General features: G+C 38.8%; 1 protein-coding gene across 3 annotated transcripts in view; it reads right to left on the minus strand.

Annotated features, from left to right (window-relative positions):
* Window positions 1-3654: 3654 nt before the first annotated feature.
* The window catches only part of RAB3GAP1 (RAB3 GTPase activating protein catalytic subunit 1), a 97151-nt gene continuing 88366 nt past the window's right edge, over window positions 3655-12439 (minus strand). For all 3 annotated transcript variants that reach the window (XM_055316179.1, XM_055316180.1, XM_055316181.1), the window contains 5 exons: window positions 12045-12141; window positions 11845-11948; window positions 11594-11709; window positions 9611-9713; window positions 3655-5471 (listed from right to left, as the gene is read on the minus strand). In XM_055316179.1, the coding sequence (XP_055172154.1) occupies window positions 5235-5471; window positions 9611-9713; window positions 11594-11709; window positions 11845-11948; window positions 12045-12141 (657 nt within the window). In that variant the 3' untranslated portion in view covers window positions 3655-5234. The remainder of the gene's footprint in view (window positions 5472-9610; window positions 9714-11593; window positions 11710-11844; window positions 11949-12044; window positions 12142-12439) is intronic.

A 12439-nucleotide genomic window follows, 5' to 3' on the forward strand; every position in this document is an offset into this window, starting at 1 on the left:
CCAATCGCTTCTCTACTCTTCCCAGTAAGAACTGGATTCCTTTCTGCATGCAACTGCTACTCTGCACCCACAGGTGTGCAACAATCAATTCTGAGCTCTCATCTTATTTGACATCTCAATGGCATTTGACACAGTTGATCAACGCCTACCACCTTCAAATATTTTCCTTCCTAGCTTCTGGAACATCACACTTAAGGTTTTCTTTCCACCTCAACACCTGCTCCTTTCTTAATCTCCTCTGGCAGTCCTCCTCCTTCTTCCTGATCTCTGGTTCAATCTCCAGACCTCTTCCCAATGTCTGTGCTTAAGTACTGTCTATATCTAAATTTCTCACTTTACTGCAGAAGTTCTAATCTTTTCTTGAAACCCCAAAATGACATAATCACTTGGGTATTTTGTTATTTTGCTGTGAAACAAGCTGTTCCCAAACTTAGTTTAAAATAAAATCATCATCTCACCCCATTTCTGAGGGTCAGCAATCCAGGAGCAGCACAGCTGGGTACTTACTTCTGGTGCCAGGTGCCTCAGGAAGCTGCAGTTCCTGAGACTGAGGAGAATCCACTTCCAAGCTCACTCACAAGGCTGTTGGCAGGAGCCCTCAATTCCTTCCCATTGAGCTCTCAGGGTTGTTTCTGACATGTAAGTGGACTTCCCCCCCAGAGAAAGGGAGGAGAGGGAGGGAGGGAGGGAGGGAGGGAGAGAGAGAGAGAGAGAGAGAGAGAGAGAGAGAGAGAGAGAGAGAATGCACACAAGAGCAAGCAGCCAGAACAGGAGTTGCAACAGCTTTTATAACCTCATCTTAGAGATCACGTATCAACATTTCCTCCATGTTCACTGGTCATAATGTGGGGGGTGGGGATTCACATAAGGGTGTGAATACCAGGAGGCAAGGATCAGTGGGAGCCATCTTAAAGGCTGGCTCCACCACAAGGATCTAGATGCTCTATCAAAATTAACATATCCTAACTCAGAACCTTACACCACCCGCCAAAATGCTCTTCCCTCAGTCTTCCGCATCTGAGTAAACGACTGCATCATTCACTCAGTTACTCAGGCCACAAACCTTCAAGTCATCCTTGGCTTTCTCATACCCTCATGCATTCCATCAGCAAATTTTGTGCATTGTTTTGAAAATATACAGCATACCTGCTTATGTTTTAGCCCCTCCACTGTGACCATTCCAGTCCAAACCACCAGCTCTCCTAAGGAGTTTCACTACTTCTACTGTCTCTACAGTGTATTCATTCTGCAGCCAGGGTAAGAATTCTATAAATGTCAGATCATAATACCCCCTGCTGAAAATCTCCACTGGCTTCCTTTTCAATCAAGAAGCAAACCCAAATTCCTAATTGTGTAATTTGGTCCTTGAACAACCTTTGTCCTGACTCTTTCCTCCACTCCCTACCTTTTGCTTATTACTCTAACCACACTGGCCTTTCATCTGTATCGTCAACTTACCACGTTTACTCCCACTCCCACTCCCACTTCAGGGCTTTACATGTACCATTCTCTGTCTGGAATCATCTCCCAGACTCTCACAAGGCCTGTTCACTCACTTCCTTCAGGTCTCTGCTCAAATGCCACCATCTCATAGATGTTTCCTTATCACCCGTCTAAAAAACACTCTGCTGGGCAGCCCAGGTGGCTCAGTAGTTTAGCGCCGCCTTCAGCCCAAGGCGTGATCCTGGAGACCCTGGATCGAGTCCCACATCAGGCTCCCTGCGTGGAGCCTGTTTCTCCCTCTGCCTGTGTCTCTGCCTCTCTGTGTCTCTCATGAGTAAATAAATAAAAAATCTTTAAAAAATAATAAATAAATAAATAAATAAATAAATAAATAAATAAATAAACAAACACTCTGCCTTCCCTTAGATAATTCGTTTATACTTGGTGTCCCCAAAAACAGTATAAATAGTATCTATGAGGGTCTTTTATCTGCCGTTTACTGCAGTATCCCCATTCCCAGGACAGTAAGTACCTGGCACATAGTTGGCACTCAACAAACATTTGCTGGACTCATGAATACAAATATAAATACATAGAATATCTGAATTATTATGGTGCTATAGGAATTTATAGGTATGGGAGGGTCCCAGCGTGAGGACGCTTCCTGTTGATTCCACAAGCATTTGTCAGGCTCTTTACAGCACATTACAAAGCACAGAGGATTTTAAAACAAAACAAAACAAAACAAAAACAAAAACAAAAAAACCCAAGACACTGATATAACTGTGACTTTCCAATTCCTCATGAGATCCAGGATGTGTATATGCTCTCTTAGCCTCTCCAATCCATTTGCCCTGCTACAGTGTGGTCTGAAACCCACCATGTCACTCCCTTGCTTAAAACTCTTCAATAACTGGGATGCCTTGGTCGGTTAAGTGACTGACTCCTGGCTTTGGTTCATGTCATGACCTCAGGGTTGTGAGATGGAGCCCCAGGCTGGACTCCCAGCTCAGGGCAGAGTCTGCTTAAGACTCCCTCTCCCTCTGCCTCTCCCCTTTCCCCCATTCTCTTATGTTATTTCTCTAAAAATCAATCTTTAAAACACACACACAAACCTCTTCAATGAGTCACGACCTAGCCCTGAAGATAAGGCCCAAACTTGTGGTAGTGCTGAACACAGAACTTCTCAGTTTCATGTCAGGTGACCTAACAAACATCATTTCTTCTCTTTTCACTCCCAGCAAATTGAAAGGCTGGCCATTCTCCAAAGATATGTTTCCTTATGTCTCTGAGTTTCTGCCCATTCTGTTTTCCCTACCTGTGACACTCTTCCCATCCCCTGCAGCATCAGGTCACATTTGCTACGTAACAAACCACCTAACTCTCTTTTCCTTCATCAGGCTTCTTTGCACATCTCAGGGTTCCCAGAGGAAGAGAGGGAAACCCTGAGGTGCAAGTACTTTTCAAGTCTCCACCTGTGTCACACTTGCTAATACTCCAGTGACCAAAGAGGCATGGCTAACTCCAGACAAGTAATGTCCAAATATACAAAGTAAACTCCACTTCATGGGGGAGCAGCGGCAATATCACAATAAATTATCCGCAAGTGGAAAGGGTATAGTTCTTCTTTGCAAGCAATTTACAATATTTTCCCAACTCTTCATCAGCTCCTACGCATCTTCTGGTCCCAACCTAGAAATTACCTCTAGGAAGATATTCCTGATCCCTAAGCCTGAGTAAAAAAAACCTCTCTTATACCACCTTATTACTAGACACATTACTCTATTCACTAATAATGCATGTATTACTCTCTGTTGCCACTGAATGAATGAATTTATACAATAAATGCTGGACCTCCAGTTCACAGATGAGTTGACTGTACTCTCCATTTTATGGCAATGTAGCATCAACCTTCCCTACAAGACAGAAAGGTCACTAAAAAAGGAAGGAGTGTCCTGCTATGTTTTATCTTTACTGCCTAGTATAGTGCCTGAAAGCAGGTGCTTAAAAATATCTGTGAAATAAACATAACTATAATAAAAGTAAAGTGGGGTAACTGCCACTAAAAAAGAAGGCACAGAGAGCGTTCTTGAGACCCCTGCAAGACTCAGCAGGCTGCAAATATTTAGGAAGATGTGAGACAGCATAAAACTAACTGAAATAAGACCAAAGCGCCCACCAGAGGAGAGAAAAGAAAAGTAGCCAGAGAAAGCAAGACTTTTCTTTTTATTAGATTCACAATGACATTTTAAAGCCCAACCTCTCTTTAAAAAACGTTTCTTTGCTTTAACTTCCTCACTGGAAAGCAGACAAATCCTGTCCTTGAAAGATCCATTTTCTACTTGATACAGCACTCAGTACTCAGGCCTGATCTGTATGGTTTACCAGCAGCAGTCAAGTCCAGCATCTCAGAGAAAAGCACTGTGAAGGCTGGGAGGCAACCAATCAGGACCTCCCCTACTTCATATATACATATATACATATATATGTGCACATAGACATATATATGTACACTTTTTATTACAAAAATAATATAATAGGGTTTACACAGCTCTATTAATTATTTAAATTACAGAGGCAAAGTCTATGCTTCAGATAATCATTTTTTGTTTTGGATTAAAATGGAAAGTTTAGGCCTAAAAATAGATTTCAGACTGAACAGAGGCCAAATAGCAACAGAGACTTAATAAATCTTGATCACCACATAACTAGAAATATGTTGCTATTATTCTTATATTGGGTGCTATACATCCCCAATGATTATTTTCATTTTAACTAAAACACAAAAGCAAAATAGTTCACTGAAATAATCTTGTATTCATTACATTAGCACATACAACAAATTATACTAACGACATGATAATCTCTATGTTCCAAAGTTATATTTGTGGCATGTGCTCATCTCTACTCCATTAAATATAGTATCTAGCCAACAATCACAAAAGGAATGCATGCTGTACCGCAAGAGATGGGAACAGTTTGCAGGTTGGCATCTTACTGCAACCAAAAACAAAACGAGAAACAAACCTTACAAGGTAAGGTATAAAACTAATTTGCAGTGACATTTAACATATAGTTATATCAGAAGGAATACATTTAGGTCATAGTTAACATGGAAAAACACATAAACTATGAAATTCTAGGTTTTCTCCTAGAATATTCAAAATACTCATCAAAAGTTAATTGGTACAATTAAATGGCCACTAGATGATTGAATAAACAATGTCATTTAGTATTTCAAAAACACAGATTCTGGGAAAAGAAGCTACCACCAAAATATCCAGAAATCCCAATTAATAGATACTCGGTTTTGCATACCTGATACTAACACATGTAACAAATGTGTTTATACAGACTGTGAATGCAAGGCGACAGCCTAAGAGATAGTCACGGGAAAGAATAAATGAGCACAAGCACAAGATAGTCACGGGAAAGAATAAATGAGCACAAGCCCACTTTTCCCACGGGAAAGAATAAATGAGTGAGTACAGAGAGCTCGTGCTGCTTTTCTGGTCCCTGCACATCCCCCCAACTCCTACCTAAGATCCCTAGTCAAACAAGGGCCATCTCTTTGGGGAACATATCTTTCAATAGCTCAAGCTCATTCTCTCTGACCCAACCAAGATACAAAAAAGCCCAAGCACGGTGCTGGAAAGTCTTTCCGATGCTGGTATGATTCCTGATCATGAGACTGGACAGGTCCTCTTCATGGCCTCTCAAGTTCTGACTGGCACAACCTTGCTCCCACAAGAGTCGTCAGCACAGTCTCTGAAGCCATAAATGAGGTTGCTCTAGAAGAAGGTGGTATCTGATGAAAAGGCACCTGCAAGTCTGAAATCCTCTTTGGTGAGAACACTGTACATGCGCTGAGGCAGAGCACGGGAGTATGGAGCCGGGCGTGGCACAGTGGTGCGCAAAATGAGTTCCCGGCCAGCAGGAGAGGGGAAGTCTGACACCGAGTTGTGCCTTCTCTCTTCTGGAGAGCCCATTCTCTTCAGTTCCTCCTCTGGTGGAGCCACGGCTGCAGCCTTGAACAGAATCAAATGCTAATAAATTCAAGAGCAAGTCCAATGCTAAACTTCGATCATTTTGAAGGACAGATGAATAAACATGACATATACATAAAAAAATGTTCTACATTACTCAGTAATGCAGTCAGCCATGTTATGATTACTCAAAAACCAACACAGAAAAAGCAAGAAGCTTGAAACACTGCATGAGCAGCCAGAGATTACAAATAAACTGGTGACAGAGACAAAGAGATAATGACTGCCAAGCAATCTGCTTTGAAAAGTGAGGGCCATATTCCGACATCTGATGAAGAGGGAAAGTGTAGTACTGGTTTCTACACGTTTCTTCTAGCAACAACCCAAGTTCAAGTCTGATGTCCTCAGTCCAGTAAGGAGCTGCTTCTCCCCAGATTCTGGAAAAATGGTTTTTATCTCCACTCTTTCATTTCTTTTTAAGGTTCACTTGACAAATTAAAACTGGGGACACTGGTTTTGTTTGCTGAGCGGCTAAGGTGATAAAGAAGTGATACAGGTCCATGTAATACAGCAATGGCCACAAAAAAGAAGTTCTTAGTATTAAAGGCATCTATTTTTTGCATTAAAATTGCATTAAAAAATCCAATTAGAGCTTTCATTTCAACCTTGATCACTATACTTTTTTCATTTTCTCTAATTACTTGATTTCTTTCATAATACCATCAATAAAAAAAGAGTATTGTTTTGGCAATGGAAATACGAAATCATGTTATACTAAACATCAGCATGAAAGGTATGCCAAATTAGACTGTTAAAGAGGTGGTTAGTCTTAATGACCTTATGAAGTTAGAGGGATGGGAAGGAACAAGGAACTATGAGGGACAAAAGCTATTTTGTTACCTCATCAGAAGATTCAGTCAGCTTGAGAAAAGGTGAGAAAAGAAACAGTGATGAAAAGGAAACGAGCAAGATGGTTTTAAAAGAGCTAGACAAGAGATTTCAAGATCATTTCAGAGACAGCATGCACTACATTAAGGAACATGATCCTATCAAAAGAATATCAAGACAAATACACACCACATAAAACACACCTAGCTGTTATATTGAGCAGACATATCCTACTTCTCATGCATCTGATGGTTCAACAGGCAACGTACAGTGTCATTTAATGGGCAAAACTGATAAAACTGAGGCAAAATCCAATCTGTGGTTTATTTGCTGAATTCCAGTGGAATACACCACCAATTACACATGAAATCAGAATGAAGTTTATTAAAATGTATAATTTTTTAAATGTATAATTTTAAGCAAAAAGTTCTAAGTATGTAAAATTGCTGTATGCTAAACAAAATTCTCAATGAAATTTCATAATGTTCTAAAAAAGTTAAAATCTTGATTAATTAGTAAAATTGATATAAAGTATCAGTTAATTACGAAAAGAAAAGTTATGTAAATAAACTTGAATGGTTTACATCAACCAGACTTTTAAGATCTGAGTTCAAAAATGTACCAACCAGGGATCCCTGGGTGGCTCAGCGGTTTAGCGTCTGCCTTTGGCCCAGGGCACGATCCTGGAGTCCCAGGATCGAGTCCCACATCAGGCTCCGGGCATGGGCCTGCTTCTCCCTCCTCCTGTGTCTCTGCCTCTCTCTCTCTCTCTATCATAAATAAATAAATCTTTAAAAAAAAAAAAAAAGTACCAATCAGGTGCTTGTTATTTGGATTAAAGTCTGCCAATTTCCTAAAAACATTCCCTACAAGGTTTGACAATTTGAAATCTTTTACAATTATATAATGTGGGAAAAATGTACAATTTCAGTATCCCTTAAAGGGGATTAGCTATACAAGGCCACTGAAAAGATTATACACTCCTGGCATTTACTAAAGGAATAAGATAATTAACAGGAAAACAAGAATAACAAAGTAAATCACAGAATATAATCTTGTTTTTATAAAATATAGATGTATTTATATACACTACATGTCAAATGTTGACAGTGATCAGAGGGTAGTGAGATTAATGTGATTAAGTTTTCCTTTATAATTTTCTGTATTATCCTACATTTTACAATGAGCCTTTAGTGACATTCTGGTGGGGGGGGGGGCCACTATCTCCATTCTGAGGAAAATAATTTTGCTTAAATATTCACAAGTAATACTCTCAGCATTAAAAATAAAAATGCTTTAAAAAATAAAAAATAAATAAATAAATAAATAAAAATGCTTTGTATTTCAAGTTCTCTTAACATACAAGCTTTTAAAAATGAGGACAGAGGAAAGAATTTCTGCAATAAGAGGAAAATTCATATTGGTGGTGACAAGGAAATGTGGTTATTCGCTTCTGGCTAGTGGGCTGGTGAAAGATATATAGGAAGCAGAAACAAACTTGGTTCCTGATTTCATGCCAGAGACAAAAACAAATAAATCAAAGTAAGCATCTATTGTTTTCTAGAACTCTAATTTATAAGGAAATAAAATACTTGGTTTTTAACTTGAAATTCTTAAAGTTAGGGAACAATCCCATAAATAATCACAGGTTTCAATACCTGCTAAAAATTCAGGTCAGTACATCTGGCTATGAAACTGAATATATTAACTAGATATACTCCACACAGACTCCAAGGAGATTTTACAGTTTTTATTTCATATGTAAACCCATGAAAATTCTTTCTTGATTCTGATAATCACACTTTCAAAAGTGGGTCATTCTCAAGTCATCACAGTTCCAAAGAGCAGCCTTATATTTACATATCTTCCTTGACTTAGAATTGGGTTACACCCCAATAAGCCCATCCTAAGTAGAAAATATCCTAAGTTGAAAATACATTTACTGGGGATCTCTGGGTGGCTCAGAGGTTTAGCACCTGCCTTCAGCCTGGGGCGTGATTCTGGAGTCCCAGGATCAAGTCCCGCATCAGGCTCCCTGCATGGAGCCTGCTTCTCCCTCTGCCTGTGTCTCTGCCTCTCTCTCTTTCTCTGTATGTCTCTCATGAATGAATAAATAAAATCTTAAAAAAAAAAAATACATTACCTAGCCTACCAAACATCGTAATTCAGCCTAGCCTACCATACCCAAGTCCAGAACACTCACTTAAGCCTACAGTTGGACAAAATCATCTAACACAAAGCCTATTTCATAATAAAATGTTAACTATCTCATATAATTTATTAATTATTGTACAGAGAGTGAGAAACAGAATGGCTATCTGGGTAGAGTAGTTATATTAACTGCTTGTCCTCGAGATCTCATAGCTTAGGGGGATATGCTGCTGCCCCTGCCCAGCATCACAAGAGGATTGTGCTGCATATACTACTAGCCTGAAAAAGCACCAAAATCCAAAATTCAAATGATGCTTTCTACTAAACACCCTTTTTTTTTCCACCATCATAAAGCCGAAAATCCTAAGTCAAATCATCGTAAGTCAGAGACTGTCTGTAGTACACTCTTTAACACTTTTATCATAATCTTCCATACTAATGAGCCCTGACATGAAAATCATCTTAACCAGTAAACATGATCAGTACAGACAGTATCCACACAAAGTATAACTAGCATCACCTTCATAAAAATTCAAATTTTAAGGGTTTCAAGATGTCAGAAAGTACTACATATTTTTTTGAACCTTTACTTTTAGTAGTAGCGGTAATAGCTAAGATAATCTTTCAAACTGGGCTTTCTTTCTGTGCTAAAGCCTGTTTCCATAGTCCTAAACATCTGAAATCTTGCTCTTCCTTAGATCAATTCACCATGACGAAAATAGATATACTAACTTCACAAGTGAAACTGTGAATCCATTTGTAGTACAAGGCATTTATAATTGATAAAACTGATCTCTATTCTAATTTGAAAGTAGTCTACATTTTTTCCTACCACACAGCACTGGCCATTGCTAACCGAGTCCTTATGATATTCCGTAATAATGGATTTCAGACTCTTCTAACTTTGGAAAATTATATCCTAAAATATACTTATCATTTTACTTACACATGTAAGAAAACAAGCAGATTTCAAAGACTTAGAAGTCACTGTTGACAGTCATTGTTTTTTTTAATGTTCGAACCCAATGCTCAGACTTCCACTCAGCAGCTATAAGAATCAGTCATGTGTGGGAATCAAAACAGCACCTTACTGAGTAGAGGTCTGGAGAGATCATGATCAGCCAATAAGGAAATTCACATACCCTTTGAGCATTCACAAACAGCTTGTGAATGATTTTGCCGGCATGTCCTCTTCCTGCACCCACGACTAAAACTTCAGGCTGCTCCAAAAGGCAACTCACAAACCTAGGGGAGAGAGGTAATGACAGGACAGAAGCAAGCTGCTTGGTTCACATGGTCAGTCCTCCCAATTAATTTTGTGGACAAATTCTCAAACTGATACTGGATAAACCTACTAAGGCTAGAGTGGAACTTTTATAACAAACAGAGCGACATTTGGAATTAAAACAGACAAATGAAACTCTTATTCCTTTTCAAATGTTTTCATAACATTTTCAAAAAATTCATCTCTGGGGCTGGCTGGGTGGCTCAGTGGGTTAAGCCCTGGACTCAATTTTGGCTCAGGTCATGACTTCAGGGTCATGAGATGGAGCCCATGTTAGGCTCCATGTTCAGTGGGAATCTGCTTGGATATTCTCTCCTCTGCCCCTTCCTTACTCTCATGCACACTCTCCCTCTCAAACAAATAAATAAATACATACATATTTATAAAAACAAAACAAAAACCTCACCTCTGTCAAAGGGTAAAAAGAAACACTCCATCTATTCCTTTTAGACTAGAAACTTAGAAAATACTACAGTAAATAAAAAATTAAAACAATATTTGGGGGGTGCCTCAGTAGGTTAAGCATCTGACTCTTGGTTTCAGCTCAGGTCATCTCAGGGTTGTGAGATCAACTCCCACACTTGGCTCCACACTACGTGTGGAGTCTGAGATTCTCTCCCTCTCCCTCTGCCTCTTCCCCCACTCCCACTTGCGCTTGTGCATGCTCTCTCTCTCTCAAAACAAAACAGTATTTTTGGAGAACAAAAAACAAGTTATATGCATACAGCAAAGCAATAATCCATATTTCTCATTTCTATTCTTTTAAAGTGGGTGTGTATATGTGTGTGCATGCATGTGTGCTTAAAATACACATTTTGCGGGCAAAGCCTCAACTATGCCATTATGTGTGGAAACACTACACCTCCAAATACATCACAGATAACATATGTGGAGCTATCACAGTCAAAGGCACCATGCCTGCACCACTAATTCATACTCCTATTTTAGAAACAATTCCCTTGGTTATTGCTTATTCTTCTCTTTTATTTTTTTTGATTATTCTTCTTTTAAAAATGAAGTTTTCAAGAGCAAAGATAGCTAAGAGAGAATTTCACTCCAAGAACTTGTTAAGAGCGATAGCACATGCCTTGTCATATTCTATTAATTATTCAGCATCAATAATGCCATTTCATTTCTGAAAAGGCTGATAAAGAATTTAAAGTTATGATGAATTCAATTTGCTAAAGTAACAAATTTGGAAACACTTTATCACAATTAAAACAACATTGTTCTTTCAACTACCACAGGTAAAAATGGACAGGAACTCATACTGACAGGTAATGATGCCAAGTCTCTCTCAGGAGGAAGACAAGATTGACCCGGTCATCTGTAAACATCCTGGTGAGGCCATCTGGTCACTCTTTCAAAACGTGTCCACAAGGTGCACAGGATATGTACATTTGCTTTCAAAATTCTTGTTTAAAATTAAATAAATAACTAGGAATACTGAGCAGAAATACTTCAGAACATCTCAGAGTGTGGTAATGGAAGAGTGAGAGCTGAAAGCAAAGCTCTGATGCATTTCAAGTAACAAAGAGCGACTAGCAGCTCTTCCAAAGGAAACTGCAGGCATATCTCCAAGAGCAAACAAGGACATTAGTAGAAAGAAGACCTGGTAGACTTATTTCTAAATGTGGAAGGAGGGGAAATGCCTGGCAAATACCCAGAAATACAGGGGAGGTCAAAGTCTATGATAACCAAATATTTCTCTGTCTCTGGCTGATGCTTGTTACAAATAATACAGGGGTACCAAAAAAGAATCCCAATATTCTATTAAAATGTTCTAAAGAGAATGATGGCTTTTCCTACTGCAGACAAACGTTACTCAAATACCAATTACCTTTCAAGATCTTCTTTTTCCTCCTCTTGTTCACATTTCTCAGTTCCAAACTTGGCTTTCAGTGAGCGGGCTCTGGCAATTATAGCTTCTACATTAGTAATTTGATGGATGATTTCCTGATAGTGCAAAAGGGAGAGACATACATTGGAAAATAGCAAAAAGAAAGCAGCCTTTTAAAAATGTATCTTTAAAACAATCATTGCCAACTAGGGAGAACGCTTGGCAAGATCCTGACACTACAGCAAACTTACTTCCAGTTTCTTGTCTTCTGGATTGGGGAAGTGCAAAACTTTACTGGAATGGGTTATTATCTGCTTTATAATCTTCTTAACTGAAGAACTGTTTTCCAGATTTTCTATTTTTAAAAAGATCAAAGCCATTATTAAATAAGTCAGCAAAATATACTTTCATTTTGGAAATGAACTAATGACTAATCAAGTAAGACATTTACCTTCTTCCTTTACCTTGAGTACAGCTGCATGAATTACACAAGGTAACAGGTGCCGAGCGAGGTCTGCAGGTTTCTGTACTGCCAGATAGTGCAGCACCTGAAGGAGGCACAAGGTTACACAATTGATCAATGTAACTGTCAAAGAACTGAGTAGCCATTTATGAAAGAAGAAAAAATCCTCTGCACCACTGAACTCACATCTATAACAGGAGTTGACAAGAGCTCTCTTCTCTTAGTATCTTGCCCTACTCATCCAGGTAAGTAGCTACTACCCGCAATGGCAAGAATAACATTACTGAAAACAGTTAAGGACTTCAGTCTTTAATAAATATTCTCTCATTTTTTTCCTTGTTTCCAATATGTAATACATGCAAATTAAGAAAATACAAAGAAAA

The sequence above is a fragment of the Nyctereutes procyonoides genome, unplaced genomic scaffold (assembly GCF_905146905.1).
Source record: "Nyctereutes procyonoides isolate TBG_1078 unplaced genomic scaffold, NYPRO_anot_genome, whole genome shotgun sequence".
Taxonomy (NCBI): domain Eukaryota; kingdom Metazoa; phylum Chordata; class Mammalia; order Carnivora; family Canidae; genus Nyctereutes; species Nyctereutes procyonoides.